This window comes from Tachypleus tridentatus, chromosome 2, assembly GCF_004210375.1.
Source record: "Tachypleus tridentatus isolate NWPU-2018 chromosome 2, ASM421037v1, whole genome shotgun sequence".
Taxonomy (NCBI): Eukaryota; Metazoa; Arthropoda; class Merostomata; order Xiphosura; family Limulidae; genus Tachypleus; species Tachypleus tridentatus.
This window is the reverse complement of record NC_134826.1, coordinates 98,591,392-98,608,718: the sequence shown is the minus strand read 5'-3', so window position 1 is coordinate 98,608,718 and position 17,327 is coordinate 98,591,392. Positions and strand designations below refer to the sequence as shown.

General features: G+C 29.3%; 1 protein-coding gene across 1 annotated transcript in view; it reads left to right on the top strand.

Moving 5' to 3' along the window:
- Positions 1 to 17,327, top strand: part of LOC143245570 (equilibrative nucleoside transporter 3-like) — a 63,034-nt gene that overhangs the window by 20,307 nt on the left and 25,400 nt on the right. The window contains exons 2-7 of the mRNA XM_076491930.1: positions 1,444 to 1,586; positions 5,026 to 5,123; positions 6,602 to 6,652; positions 8,361 to 8,446; positions 13,697 to 13,745; positions 15,529 to 15,626. Coding sequence (XP_076348045.1) covers positions 1,444 to 1,586; positions 5,026 to 5,123; positions 6,602 to 6,652; positions 8,361 to 8,446; positions 13,697 to 13,745; positions 15,529 to 15,626 — 525 coding nt within the window. The remainder of the gene's footprint in view (positions 1 to 1,443; positions 1,587 to 5,025; positions 5,124 to 6,601; positions 6,653 to 8,360; positions 8,447 to 13,696; positions 13,746 to 15,528; positions 15,627 to 17,327) is intronic.

Genomic DNA, 17,327 nt, shown 5'->3' with positions numbered 1-17,327 from the left:
TTTTGAAGTTATTGTGAAACATAGGTAATGAAAACCAGTTGATAAAGCCAACAGTTAGTTTTAAGTTTTATTGTTGAATTCTCATTTATAATGTGTTTAATAGCACTTTCCAAGATCAATGGTGATCAGTAACAGACAAACAATTAAAGTTACAGTTGAGAGTTAGTGAAAGATGTTGGAAAACATATAAAAATATGAAACATTTTTTGTTTACAACTGCTTGTCTTATAGAAAATATATAATTTGTATGTGCATTTTCAGAATTTTTTGGATATATATAGTTTTTTAAATCATAAGCTCAGTTATATTAGTAGTAAGGTGACAACTTTAAATATTTATGTAAAAATTTATAATGATTTTAATTTTATTTAGCTATTTAATGACATGTTACTTACACATAGTTATGTAAATTAAGTTTTACCATATTTTCTACAGATTTTTCTAAGTATAACCAAAGTCAGTGTAAACAGTTTGAACATGAAATCACATTTTGTTACCTTAGCATAGGCTTTAGTATAGTCTCTTTGTTCAAAGAAGTAACAGCCCTACACTTGTAAAATAGTAACAGTCACTACCATGTAACTTTGAAACAAGATGACTGTGGTTATCTCACTTTTTTGTTTTTTGTTCTGACATCTTATAATTCTCTTTCCCTTATTTCATAGGCTTAGTTTCTAACATACTTGTCTGTGTACTGTGTAACAATAAAGACATCATCTTATGTTTGTTCTTTCCACATTTTGTAGGCCAATTTATTAGCATTCTAGTGTATTGTGCAAGGTTCTCTCTACTTTCTCTGTATAAGTTACAGTTACTTACATTTTTTAAATTCAAAATTATGGACTGCTATAACTAAATCCTAAGATTTCTAATTTGACTAGTAACCCATGATCCCATTTAGGTTTAAAATGCCATTTTCCACACATGATTTATTTTCCTCTAATGATTTATGTTTTTCTTTCCATCTTAAAGAAAAATAATGAAGCTCTGTTACAGATTTGTTTCAACTCATTTATATTCCTACATTTTTGTATTCAAACAGTTTATTGTTTTCTACTTAGTGAATACTCCTAGATTACCAGAAACAGAAAAAAAAATGCACATAATACTGAAATAGCATAACATTGTAGTTCTGTTTCAAAAGTTGTTACAACTGTTATGTTTTAACTTTTATAAAAAGCAGCTGATAATAACTTTCTTTTGTTATACATAAGAGAGACAAAACATTTTGGTCAGTTACACCATTTCATATGTTGTTGTTTTTTTTTGTTTTTTTTTAATATTTCATAATGAACATTTCAGATAGAACTTCATTTTATCCCACGGTAAAGTTCTGGTGTTTTTTTGGAAATTTTCTGAAACTCTAATGAAGAAATAATAATTTCCCATATTATTAATCAAAATATAATCTAATTTTATCATTTTTACTTTCCTTTTGTTTAGTATTTTGTGGACTTAAAGCTGAATGTCAATGAATCTAACACTCAGACAGAAGATTTTAGAAGAAATTTTCTCTCTTACCTCGGTGTTGCATGTCAAGTTCCCAATGTCTTGTGCAGTGGTTTGAATCTTTTTCTGCATACTGGGTGAGTTCAATGAAAAAGAAATAACTTGTCTTGGTTATTATCACAGAAGCAACTATATTATAGGTGAAATATATATTTGTTTAATGAATAATTCAACAGTATGCTTGACTAAATCATGAGATCAGAATTCAGTGCATTTAGAAAAAAAATTGTTATTATTCAGTACAAGGAAATGATATTAGCATTAATTAATATTAACTAAACACTTTGAATATTTGAAGGTTAATTATGTGTAAGTTGTCAATTTATGCATATTATGTGGTAATAATATTAGTGTGCATTTGACACAGTTACATCCTTTACAATTTAATCAAGACACACTAGTGAGTTTTTAAGTAATATATGCAACTCTTCCTGCATTTTAAACCATGCACTATATGTATGTATTATAATGAACAGCTTATCATCTATGAACTTATAAACAGTCTGTAAAATATCTGATAATAAGCTGATTCTAGTTATATAACGTGGATGTAGATGGTGCATGGACATGTACGTTGATATATCTAATGTTCACAAAGAAAACCTGTAGTGAATAGGTAACTCTCACATATAAAGTATACTACTAAAGTGTAACATGCAGAATTATTCATTCTACTAATTATTAACTTACATGCATACATAAATTAATAATTAGTAGGCTGGATAATTCTGCATGTTTCACTTTAGTAGTATACTTTCTGTATGAGATTTATCTCTTCTCTGCTAATTTTTAACATTACTTAGATACAAAATGCATTATTTCTGTATACATTTAAAGCCTGCATTTAATACATCAATGAGTGCTTTGGTGTCTTAACAAGAGATGTTATATACATGTATTAAGCATTACATATAGCAATATATATAACTGTTCAACCCAGTTGAGCTTAATTTATTCTATTTTTGTTTGTTAACATCCTATTACACTGTGTGCCTGTGAATAATCCAAATGCCACTCTTACTGTCTTATTTGCATTGTTTTTGAAATATTGATATCAGCCATTTCCACTTTTACTTCCTTTTTTGAACAGTTCTTCAAATATTTGTTAGTATTTGATTTGGATTGCACAAATTTTTCAGCAGTAATTCTTTATAATTTCTACAAATGTTTCAACTCATTGTGTATTTTGTTTTCAACCACTAAGGTACAACATATTTAGTTGTAAGCTCCTAATAATGGCAAATACATCTGGTTGCAGGATAAATTGTCATTATCAGAAACTTTATAAGATTGTCTTAAAAAGATCCAATGATCCTGCCCTGTCCAGTTACCAATTTAAAATTAACCAGATGAAATCATCTTTTAAGTAATATAAAATAATTAATTACTTTATTAAAAGAGTGTACATTACTTATCAGTTCTTACATAGAAAATATTCACAGACTGTTTTCTGTATGAAGTATGAATCAATATTATTTCAGTACGTTGTTGACCAATGAAGACTTAATCTGATAAAAGAGTCAAACAAACTTTGCAATTAAAGGTAAATTATTTAATGTAAATAACACTTGGTGTATTTTTACATATCGATTTGCCTACTCTATGGCATTTACAAAAACAAATATATTTCTTGTATGTTGACATTTGATCTTTAATTTCAGTAACTAATAGACACAAGGTAATGATAGAAGTCCAACATTGCTTCAGTAGTTCAATTGTAATGTCAATGTGAATTAAATACACCTGATACACTAAAATTACCAAAAATATGAACTTTAATCAAATCCAGAAGTAACAATAAAATCAACTAAACTGTTTTAATTAAATCAAAATGATTCAGTAGAGTTACCCGTATTAAGTCAGTAAAGTTAAATACAGTGAAATCTACTATGATATGAATTTTAATTAAGTGGACTAAGTATAGTGGAATGGGATCCAGACATTTTATTGTGAATATTTAATTACTGGACATTTCATTAATGCCACTTTGTTACTAGGACAACATGTGAATAGTGTATTCTTGTTATATTATTTTTGTGACAGGTCATTTTTAAATATTAAATTGATTGGTGACAATGATAAAAAATGACAATTGATTATAAATTGTACAGTCATTTGGGGACCATTAAAAATTACATAATGCTAGAGGGGTGATGGGGGATCTAAGCATGTATTACAGTGTGTGTTACATGGATGAAGGAGATGTCATGAACAGTGTTACATAAATCACAAATTACAATGAAAACAACCTAGGTCTACAACACTGAAATTGTAATATACCATACTTTGATTTGAATTGAAAATATGTGTAATAACTTGAAAATTTGCAAACATAATATATGTATCACTTTTGCAAAATAATTTGTTGAGTGATATTTTACTTATATAATAAGGTACATATTTGACCACCAAAAAGAAATACCAGTAATATCTATTGGTAAGGAAATATTTTACATGTTAGTAAATATAGTAACAAAATTCACTGTTCACAAAAGCACCTGCAACTCAACCTTTCATAATAATGTGGTGGTAACTTGGATGTTGTAACAAAATTTTTTCACAGTTAGAAGTCTATGTCACAAGTTGTCCATAACAAAATGTTCCAGTCTGTAGTGAAATCAACTATGACATTAGTTTAAAATTAAGCTAACCTAGCATGTGTGATAAATAAAGTGTGTTAGAACAATCTCTATAAATCTAATGCTGCTTTCAAATTTTGTTAAACAAATTAATTTATTTGAGAGAATTAAATAAACCAATGACCATTCTTATGGAAGAAATCAAATGATGTAGGGCTTGAAATATTTTAGATAATAGTGTTACAAAAATACTAATACCTAGAGTTATCCTATGTAAATTTCTTTTATTGAACTAAGGATAAAAAATGTGAGTTTTAATAATTGAAAGAAAATTTGATGCAGTATTAGGTTTATTAAAAATATATCGAAGATGAATAGTTAATATATGGAAAAAATATTATAAAAAAATAAATATTTTTTATTTGATTTAAAATTTTAAGCACACAATTCTTTTTTTTTAATAATTAACTGAATGTTTAATGTGATTTTAAGTATGTGTTATTAACGCAAAAATTATATGTGCCTATGTGTACCTTATTTCTGCTTTTTTGTTATATTGTGAACATTATATACAACATAAATAATGTGATTTAATGATTGATTCACTTTTCTGTATTATTAACATATTTTTATAGCTGCTGCAGGTCTTCAGATATTATTATTAGTGATATTTTGCTGATCCAGTTACATTTCAAGACTTCAATAGCCTACAGCATGATGTTGAATTTGAAGAAAATGTTTTGATTATTAGTTAAAAAGAAATGACTTACATTAATAAACTAAATGCAAAATTCAACATTATTTTGAGGCAGACAGACTGTATAGGAAGCACCTCTAGTATATGTTTTACTTTTTTAAAAGTTAATTAATTCAGAATATTTAATTATCTTTGTTACTGGTTTACTTTTCTCTAATTAACTGATTCTGCTTTCTGTAGGGGTGGAAATTTCACCAAAAGAATTATTATCAGTTTAATCATCACTGTTCTCATGTTCATTGTGAGTGTGGCACTAGCCATTTTGGACTCTTCTGACTGTAAGCTTACTTTGAATGTGTTTCCTTGTTAAAAATGATTATTAGCTGAAATATTTTTTATAGTATTGGTATTATTGCCTAGCTTTTATCTAGTGAATTTCAGTATTAATAATGTGATGAATGCTGTCTCATAATAATCTTTCTTTTGTTACCAATAACCTCAAAAGCACTGTTTCACGTAAAACAAAAATTGTTTTGTTTCATCATTAGCTTCTGAGTGACACAGCAGTATGTCAATAGACTTATAATGCTAGAAACCAGGTTTTGATACCTGTGGTAGACAGAGCTCCGATAACCCATTGTGTAGCTTTGTGCTTAATTTCAAACAAATGAACAAACTTTCATCATTAACACGCTCACTTGCTACAGTTTCTGTATACGGTACATTGTTCATCATTACCATTCATTACGATGAAAACATTCTTGAACTTTCATTGTGACAAAATCATTATTCACCTTTTTTTATGATAAAAACATTTTTCCAATTTCATTATGATTAAAACATGTTCCTCTTTCTTCAAGTTTTGCAAGCACTACTATAATGGTTGCACTTTATTATTGTAAAAAGTTACTTTTATATTTATACTAATTAATATAAGTGTTTTTTATTGATCCAGAAATGCATGAGTTATTTCACAAATTCATTGTAATTAATACAGGTGTTTCACAGTGTTCCATGAAAAACATGAATTATTCTGGAAAATTATTTTTCAGCTTAACCAAATTAGTGTAGGTGTTGTTTTTTCATAGTGTTACAAGACAAACATAAAAAATTCTAGGAAGTTATACTTTTGTAGTTTCCTAATTAATACAGGTGTCTGTCAGAGTTCAAGGGCAAATATGAGCTCTTTTGTTCATGTTAACAGCTCTAAGACACCAACAAAACCTTTTTCAATAAAATTACAGTGATGTTTAATGTCACATGTCATGACATGTTAGTTTCCACAGTTAAACAGCTGTTGATAAATTTATAAAGAAAGGATAATTCCTTCAAAATAAATACTACTGATATATGAATCAAAGGTTAATTCAGAGTCAGTTTATTTTATGGATTGGAATGATGTTTGAACCAAATGATGCTCCAACCATTATTTCATGGACGAGTGTTTGGTTGTAAATAACATAAAATTGATACATTTCAACCTATATGAAGACTGAAAATGATTCAAACTAAGAGTCAGTAGCTGCCATCTGCTGATTAAAAAAGCTACTACTTTAAAAAATAACAAGGTTCTCAAATTATTTTCTAATAACACATGAATGGTATTTATAAAGGTTAAGGTCAGTAATGATAGCAGAATCGTTTTTATTATTCCTTTACAAGTGAATTATATAAAATATTTTAACTACTGTTTATTATAGTATCTATTAGTATGCAGGTCATATTTTTCAGTTTTCAGAAATAAAAGTATCAAGAGATCTATTTAATAGATTCAGATTGTTTTAACATGGTTTTATGTTGTTGTTATTTTTATTAGGGCCAAGGCTATTCTTCTATATAAGTATGGCCTCAATTGTCCTGATGAGCAGTAAGTAAATGGTCTGATTATTTAGACTTTAGCACCCAAGTATTCTGATAATCTGTAATGAATAATTTTTTGGCAAACAGAGTAATTAAAGTGAGTTCTAAATTCATCAGATTAATTTATTTTAACTTAAAGTATTTAATTAAATGTAGCATAATTGTAGAGTTTTGGAACTCTTTGGACAAGGGTAGATAGAAGTATGCATGTCACAACTTTCTTACAATTTACATTCAGAATTTATTAAACTACATTATTATAAACATACATTAGTAAGTTTGACACCAAAATTTAGTTAATTAAATACATGTTATTATTGTATAAATTTTATTTTTTTTAAGTTGATAAGGGTATATTTAAATAAACTCTAAGTCTTCACTTCTTTGTATCACATGACACTTGTTTTCTCTTATTTGCTGAGTTTAAATATTCTTTTCACCCCTATTTCAATTTCTTAGTTTTAATACAAATTATAAAATTGCTTCCAGTCATCTCGATTTGCAGAGACATAAATCAGAATTCAAATCAATATACCACACCCTCGAATAGTTAGAGTACTTTTTATTGTTTGTCCATGTTATTATTTTGTGTTCCTAAATAAATGTTTGGAATAAATAAAAATTTCAGAAAAGTTTTAACAATAATTCAACCAAAAATTAGGATTAACTTTAAATGAGACTTTGACTACTAAAAGTATAACACCTACACATAAGTGACAAATTTTTTGTTTTATATGTATATATACATTATTTATTTAAGTGTTATAAAAGTGATTAAAATGTAAAAATTAGGAATTTACTAGGGTTAGGTAAGAAAAATGAAAATAATTTCTCGGAGAGATATGCACCAAAGCTGCACATGCATTGCATAATTTGATACTTTGTTTTTCCATAACATTAGCTGTTTACTCACTGGATTATTATAACTTTGTTACACATGTTCATAGAGCAATAAAATAATAGAATTAAATAAAAATAAATGTAAATTGTTATGAGCCTGAGATTGTGTAGGATAAATAATTGTAGTTTTTTAATACAATCTGTAGTTATTCTAGAAGGAAGAATGGGTAATTTAGTTTATTTTTTCATGTGGCTACAAGGTTGTTAAAATGCCCCAATCCAATATAATTTTACTGTAAATAAAATAGAATAAATACTTTTTCAAGAAAAAAACTTTTGATATTCATTTAGGAGGTTCTAGAGGTTGTGAAAATTAAATTTGAAAGTTGTAAGATTCAAAACTGTATTTTTAACTGTAACATGAAAATGATTTTGAACTTTGTTTCATTAGACTCTCTGTCAGACTATGATTCCATAAATTAACACAGATAAACCTTTTAAAAATTAATTTAAAAAATGAGATTTTTTTTTGTTTACAGAAAACTGGCAGTGTTTACTGAAAACTTACTAAATCTTATTAATATACACATAAAATACTGATAATTATTTATATTTATGTAATTGTAAAGTGGTTTCATGATTGGTCAAATTGATCAAGCTTTTATAAAGAGGCCTTCTGCTTGTTTCTGTAGAAGCTAAAATGTCATCCCACTCTATAAACAGTCAAATCACTTCCTTGTGTGCACTGCCAAATCTACCCTTGACACAACTTGTAACATAATTATTAAATGTTTAATTTTTTTCTCATATTTAAGATATATCAGATGTTAACAGATGTTCTTTCATTTTAATTTCACATTTATACCTAATTTCAGTGGGCAGTGGTGTGTATCAGAATTGCATTTATGGACTAGCAGCTAAATTACCAATGAAATTCTCCAATGCTATTCTTGTGGGAACAGTATGTATTTCTTTTTCTTTATTGATCAATTAATCAGTTCTGGTTTACATTTTACAGTAACATTGACCTCTTCTTCTTTTAAAAAACTTAATTTACTTATCAGTGCTAGATCTAGGAGGAGAACTTAACAGCCTCAAACTTGTGTTTTTCAATAAAACAGTAGAATGGTAGTTTACAAACAAAATCTATACTGAGCCAACTTTCATATCTATAAGCATTTAATATAAATTAATATTACTAGCTATCATAGTTATTTTAGTTTATTATAAAGTTTAGTCAGTGATGTATTGATTAACATGGTTACATAGAGTCTTTCTTTGATAACAAGTGTTCTGCCTTAAAACAATTTGAGCACTGGGTTTTTGTATAACTTATCTTGTTCAACTCAAACTGTGTTAACCAGTATCATAAGTGTTCAATAGCCCAATATTCATAGTTTGTTTTGTATCTTAACATCCAAAACTAATATTATTTCAGTTCAGAGGTAAATTAATAGCAAAAAAAGTTAAATAAAGTTGTGTGTTTTAAGTTTCATGCTTAGATATTTATCTATCATTTATTGGCAAATGGTTATGAACTCAGATATAAGCTCAAACCACATAGAAATTCTGTTAAGTAAAGAAACATGATGCATTTAGAGAAACACAAAATAGAAACAGGTGGTACATGTTCTAGTCTCACAGTCAGTAACAAATGCAAAGAGACATTTGTATTATTTAAGTAGAAGGACTAGACATTCCTCAATTTTGGGATGTTCTTATAATGTCTCAGAAGATTATATTTGGTATGCCTAAATGTCCCAGTTTTCATTTTTCTCAGGTACTTGTAACTTTTTTTATAATTCTATTGAACATTTTGAGACCCTAATAAACATGAAACAACAGATACAATATTTCTTAACTGAGTAGGAAAATTATCTCACAGCTCAGAATTACTTTCCTGTTGTATTTTTGTAATCAATTGTTTATAATTTCTCCATGAAGAGGTTCCCAATGTTAAGATCTGAAACTCTGATAATATTGTGATTTTATGACTAGAAAATCTTTTCTTTTATGAAAAATTTTAGCAGCATGACTTTAGACTTCAACTTTAACTCATCTGGCTGGTTTAACAGGAAAATTGCATCTTACTACCTCTGTGGAATCTACTAAGTTTTATTATTAAATAATTCAACTCTGAGTGTGATACTACAGGTCAAGACAAAGATTTATATTTGTTTGTTAATGATATTTCTCAACAAGTTTTGTAGCTTATAATTAAGATAATTGTCCTACCTCTAGCACGAGATCTTTGACAAGAATTGCAAGGATACAGCGCATGTAACATTTTTACTTTTGTATTGGTAGCTGGGACACAGATCACATCAATTTCCTTAGTTGTCAACACTGTTATTATACATTTATGACATTGCAGCAGAACTTCTGATACAATATTCTACCTCTTCTTTTATATATATATATATATATATATAACACTTTCTTGACTCATATTGCATGCTATTGACACAAGTTTACACTTGCTACTAGCCTTGATACTCTTACTTACCAATCAGAAAAACTTATGATTGTCTTATCAAGATTTTCAGTGATTGGAAAGCTTTTTCCCATTCCTGAATATGCTTCTCAATCATCTGTTGTTTCAGGACACTTGCTCAAACCTCTTTTTCTTTGGTGGATTTTAGTATTCAGACATGTTACATTCTATTCTTATCTTACATTACATTTGCTATGTTTCTTTCTAGTCCTTCTCAAGGACAAGTCTTTGGATAATTATTTACTGTTTTCTTCTCCCTCAGATCTTGGGGCTCATGCAAGTTGTTTTAAGGAGCATTCGCATTCAAGGGTTAGTATGGCATGCCTCAACCCACACGTACTGTGGATTATCATGCTTTTGATTATCATTTTTCCAACTTCCCATATTTGGATTCACAGTATTTAGTGTTTCTTATCCCTTAGTAGGGATCAGATCCTGGTACTTCAATTAACTTTTCCCATATCTATCTCACTCTGACCACCCTTTTCATGTCAGAGCTTCCTTCCATTTGCCCAGATTTAATGACCTTTGATGGTTGATCCATGGAATCTGAATGTCGTTTCAGTAAATCTAGTCCTTTCATTAATCTCCACTTGTCTCACAGTACCATGATTTCCTGCCTGATTGATTTCAGGGGCATTTGCTTCCACAGTTATTTTGTCATCTAGCTGTTTTTTTCTCCTCATAAGACAACTCAGTTCTATATTCTAAGTTTCTTCTCCAAAATGCTTTCATGATTGGTTGGATTTTCAAAGTGCAGAAATCTTTTCTCACACCATCACAGTTTTTAGGTTCATTTCAGGGTGTATTTATCCTCCCTGTTGGTCTTTACTTGCTTAACTTCAATTGTGAGCTATGGAATGTTTCATATACAGCATCTTATCCTCCCCATATCTTACTATACAAAAGGTTTTCATTCCTCATTCATCTGCATCAGTAGGTTTTAGTAGACCAATAGAACCTTGATTGAGATCCCTTAAATGACTCTCTTACCCTTCTCCTCCTTTACAGACCAACTTTGACTGCTAATTGGTTCACAGCAATCTGGAGCATTGCTTTTTCCAGATGCTTTTCTTTCCCAGTTGTGGAGAATATGTTTACACCCAAGACATTTTGGGGTGATGGTTTCTTTTCATGTCCTGTCCTATCTCTATGTCAATCTTCTGAAACTGTTGTTGTTCATTGGGCTTTTCTTCTCTTCTTGAACTCTTTTCTTCTCCACTTTTCCTTTCCTTCCAACCCTACCTCCCTTCCTATCACATTTATGTGGTCCTACATGCTCTTCCCCATCCTCTTTTAAAAGTTTTATCTTCATGCTTGTTACACTTTCTTTGAAGTCCCTGTTTTTGCTCTTGTTGGCATGTTAATATAATCATACTGATGTGTTTGTAATTTATGTTTGCCATGTTTTTGTTTTTTTAATTCCTGTGTTCTCCACTTTCCTGATCATTCCTTTATGTCCAAGACTGACTGATGCTTTTTCTTTTACACATTTTTCCCTTTCTTCCATTTCCCACATTTATGACCTTTTTTATCCCTTTTGCCTCCTTTGCTTGAAGGGGGGAGCTCTCCAATTGTATAACATATACTGTTCCCTTTCATAGTTCCCGAGTCCATTTATATTTTTTTCATGACATCCTCACATCTCCAATGGCCTTTTTCTCATTACCATTCTAGGTTGAATTTGTCAGTTAATCTGTAACCTTACCATATCCCTGGCTACACATTTCCATCTTCTCTTGTGGGACATCATCAGTACTGTAACTGTTCATCTGTGTGTGTGTGGGGGTAACTGCTCCATTTATTTTATTTTTCTTTGCAGGATTCTTTATCACATGTTTTGATCCTGTTCTGTGGTGAGGGTTGCCTCGTCAGGTAAATTTAGTCCATAATTCCAGACAGTTCCAGATGTTAGTTGAACAACGCTATCAGAGTAATCACTCTGTTTTTCAAAATAGGGTGTCTCAATCACCCCTTGCAATGTCTCAGGTGCTGTAGTACTCTGGACTCTCCAGCTCTCTCTTTCTTTTAGTGGAGTATGGAAGTCTTTTCTTTTGCCACTTCCTAGCCACTAGGATCCGACTAGTACAATTTATGGTTTGTCATGTCCTATCTCTCTTGGTATCCTTGACTGTCTGAAAACTTTACAATACCATCAGGTTTTGGACTCAGGATATACAGCCACTTTGGCCCTCCAACCCTGCTGCCTTGCCAGATATTAGTTCCTGATGGAGTTGATGTTGAAGATGTATCAACAGAGAGGGGTACTTAGTAAAGAAGTTCCTCCTACCTGCCAATACCACTTCTTGAGGTGAATGGTAGAGGACCCTCTTCCTACAGCACAACTGAAGTACAATTCCAGATGCCTCCATGTGTTGATTGAGGTTGAATTTCCCTTTATGGTTTGTCATTCCCTAGCCACATGGAGTTCTCATTATTTCTGTAACTTTTTTTCTTTGTTTCCACCCTTTCAGTGATGTATTACTAACAGATGAAGAGTATACTTAGCTTAGATGTGTTGTGATCTCCCATGGGTGTGTTGTTTTCAGTTCCTTCTCACACCAATTTTCCTTTAGGTACGTCGTCAAGGCAGATCATCCTCTCCTCTACCCTCCACGTATTCAGTTTCTTAAACTGAAAATGTATTTTTGATAGATACTAACCTCAATTCACATTTTTCACCTGCCACCTCATTTCTAGTGGTGTTTGTGTGATTTTACCAATCCTAAATTGGTTAACAGCTGGAAGGATTAGAAAGGGTGCTAGTTACAATAGGAGCAATGTTACATTACTATTGGTGGAAAGTTGCTGCATAATCATTTGCATGTTAGTATGCAGAGATAAATGAAAGAATCACAGCTAGTGGCAAGCAAAAATTTGTACTGATATAAAACAGTATATCTTGAGAGATTTATTTTGAGTGCAGGTAAATATCTATCATAAATTAATCTTTAGTTTTAGAAAATGTTAAATTTGCAGACAACAGTATTTTGCTGCACAGTGAAAACATGCTGATCAGTTTAGGCTTAGTCACAAACAGTTTGTTCAAGCCCATGAAGTGAATGTAGCATATCTTATGGCATAAGGTTTCAGTTACTCAAAGATGAAGAGTTTCAGAGTCATTTAGCCAATAAAACATTGCAAATGACAAGTTTTTTGTTGCACAGTGAAAACACTTCTAAAGTGAAATCAAAATAATCAATGAAAGGTTAATTTTCAAGATTTACGTATAAACCAAGTGATATATGCTAAATATACTATGTAGGAGAGCTAACTATTCACATTTTAATAAACCTGTAAACAGTAGAAAGGGGAGGAGAATAAAACATTTATTGACTGGTGATTTGGGGCAACATATGGATTGTTGCCTTGACAAACAATCAGTGATTGTTTACTGTTCTATATAAAGACTTGTGACAATTTTCACTACTGTACATATCAATTTTGTCTTATTTAACAGTTGGAGTTTCACTTTAAAATTTATCTGGCTGGGTATATGGAAGAATGTATATTTTGTAAATCTTTTATATTTTATAACTTATTCTTATAATAAAGAATGGTAACATGTAGTTTTTGCTCTCATTCTACATTTTATGTGTCACTGTATCACAATAAGGAAATTTTGTATGCAATATATTACCACATGCACAGGAAACTCAAGTAAGATTATTACTTTCTGAGGTTTTGTTGAAATTTTTCATATATTTCATTTTCCAGAATATTAGTGGAACTCTCGCTGCTTCTTTCAATGTTCTTTCTATTGCAGGTAAGGTAATTATGATTATATAATGTTTAAAATATTTAAAATTGCAAACTCTATATTCATAGATGTAAAAATTAACTAGATTTATAGATGCAATTTATAACATTTATCTTATTTTGGTATTCAGAAATTATTTATTAACTGTACTTTTTAAGCTAATGTTTCTAATTATTACAAGTCAAGTAGGTACTATGTTATATTGTTAGATATAGCATTCCTTTGATGTATGTTAAACCAGAAAGCCTATGATGTACTTGGAGAAACAAAATCTGTATTAGAACATAGAAAGTCTGAAAATCGTAACCATTAGATTACTTTAGTAAACCAAGTGTAAGACTTGATTTAATGTAAAATTATTATTTGATAAAAACAATTTGAAAAATTGAAGAGTTCTTGTACTTTTCAAATATCCTTACTATTTCGTCTTAGTGTTCAAAGGATTCTAGAAGAATACCTACTAAACTATATCATGTAACCATAGTAAACTGAAGCTTTAAATATCATTATTACAGATGAACTAATTTATTTTCTTTGATGCACTGAAAAAATAAGAATCAAGGAGTTATTCTGTTACATTTAACATTTTTCACCATATAAGTATCAGCTCTTATTGTTCCCCAATCTTGTATCTTATCTATCAATGTTTGGCTTATTCAGATAAGTACATAATAAATAGTATGTATTAATCTATTTAAAAACATCTCTTTAACACTTTATTCAAAATTCTGCATAATACTATTGTCCTCAGAAGTGAGTACTGGGAATGTTTCCATATAAATGAGCAATTGGAACCAGAATGTTTGTGTCTCACACATACATGAATATGTACTAGCAGAAACACCACTCAAAAGACAATTTTATGCTCCCTAAGGGCTGCTTTTTGTGCCAGTAATTAGTAATTGTAGTATTCATTCTAAAAGTGGTAATAAAAGTTTGTTTTTTCTGGAAGTAATGTTAAGGAAAACTGTTTGGATTGTGCTATTTAATCATACACAACTCTTTGCATCAAAATGATTAAATGTACAGAGCTCAAAAGTTTCATTAATGTTACTAGCATAAACATTAATTTTTCATGTATTAAGTGTTACCCTTTATTGAAAAAAATAATAGTTTTTTAGAACTAAATTTAAAACTTACATCAATAAAGATATAATCAAACCCTCATGTACAGTCGTAGTTGAAGTCATGTTCTTGTTGTGTGGTTACTGATTTTATTTAAATTGTGTTATGGTACATGCAATAACCATTTTTGTTAATACCATAACACAATTTGTAAAATATTTTGTATGGATTGTTGTTTCTGGAGACAGTTATTAGATGGCACTACATTTCTAAATCCTCAATTTATACTTCTGACATTGAGATATTGTATTTCAGCACAACAGATTGTACTATTGTATTTATTATTTCTATCACATACATACCAAGATAGATAGATATATAGATGCTCATGCCATCGTTTTAATATAATTAGATTATTAATTTTAGCACTGAGTTCTGAAAATGTAAATGGTAAGGTTTTTATATGAGTGTATACATGAATATACATTATTGTTTTTAATAGTGAGTGCTTTATTTGTTCACTTTTTCTACATATAAAATGTATTGAAGAGTATTTCATTTATAACCACAAGATGGAAACATACATAAGAAATCTCTTAGTACATGAAAATGTCTTAGTATTTAACCTTTGCTTCCATTTCCTTATAATCTTACTAATCTCAAATGATAACACTATTTTTCTAATTATTCTCTCCTATTAACCTTCTGTTTTTTTTGCCTGTAGTAGTACCAGATCTCAGAACAGCAGTTATATACTCTTTTGTCAGTGCAATTTTCATTCTTCTCTTGGCTCTGGATACATATTTTGCCCTTCCTTTAACAGTAAGTTCTAATTTGATTGAATTTTAACACCTTTTGCATTCTGTGGAGGCCAGGGAAAAATCATTTAAACAGTTTCTTAAGAAATTGTTTTGTTATACTTTTATCATTTTACTTTGATCATTTAAATAGCACCTATCACAGCCAACTTGATAAACTCTGGTATTTTGATATTGAGCAAAAGGACCTCATTAATACTGAATATTTTAGATATAATGTAACTGGCATGTTACATATTCTTGTTAAAATGAAATAGAAATTTGTTTGTTACACTATTTTTTAAATTTAAAACCTGAAAGGTAACAGAACTCATGAAAATATCAGTATAATATTTTCAAACTTCTAGTTGTTTATTGCTTACAATTTAACATATGGAAAGCTAAGCTAAGATATACAATAACATTTAGATTATTGAAATGGCCAAAATCAACAAATTTAAACATATCTTTTCAGGTTGACTCAAGTCAAAATACTAGATTACAATAATATTTTTTGTAAGTTATTTTATAGTTGTATTACAAAATATCAGTGTTTAATTCACACTTTTGATATGAGATTTTTTTTCACAAGCACTTACAGTTTCTGAAAATAAAAATTAACTTGAAAAGAAAATTAGCAAGAATATTGGCCACAATGGATATAAGATTTTGTATCTAAATGAAAACCAGGAGAAGTGGAATTTTTATATCATTTTCGTGTCGATGAAGTCAACGAACACAGATTGAAAGGAGTGTACATTTTGTCCAAAAATGTTAGTGTTATATGCAAAAAAGAGTTTTACTCACACAAATAAAATGATTAGTAAAAAAAGGCTGAACTTTTTTATTTACTGGAACACAAAACACACAGTTGTGAGTGTTCAAACTAGTTTTTAACAGAAAATATATTCATACACTACTTTATGAAATGTTAAAATACATAAAGAATACAAGTTGAAGAGTGGTTGAAACATGAAATGAAAGATAAACAAATATATGTGAACATAATTAGGCAAGTGATATGTTAATGTTGATATGAGGTGGAGTTTTAGTATCTAAAACAAATTTTTGAATACATATATTTGTTTTAATCTTGTTACATGCTCTGTAATTTAGGAAATGAGTTTTATTTCTTGTAATGATGCCTTTGGAATTACATATAGTGCCAAACTACTAAAAGATTTGTATGCATCTGTATACATATTATTTTTGTGTTTTTCTGGGTTTTTTCTGAATTTGCTACATCATATTCTACATAACACTTAGCTTAGAATAAAAAGATTTAAATTAAAATGCAAAATTCTTCTGGTCAGTATTAAGATACTTATTAAACTGAATACAAATGCATACAAAATTTAAAACCTATTATAAAAACAAAATATCTGATGAAAGACCATGAAAAGTTCTAATATAAAGTAGACATTCAGTGACCTTTATGACCCATTAAAAATATTCCAAACTGAAATGAAATTATTTTGATGCATTATAAAACTTAAAACTAGAATACAACAAAGCCATATGTGAGAAAACTTTATTAAATAGTTAGAATTCATTATTTATATCAAACTTAAGAATTGCCAATAAGGGAAGAAACAGACAGTTTAATTTGTTTGAACTATTCTGTTAACTACATCAATAAGCCAGTCATAACTAAAATTTTGGAAAAATAAATGTAGGGGGCATAATTCTTTTTATTCAGAAGGGCTTTCCTTTAAAAACTAGTTGG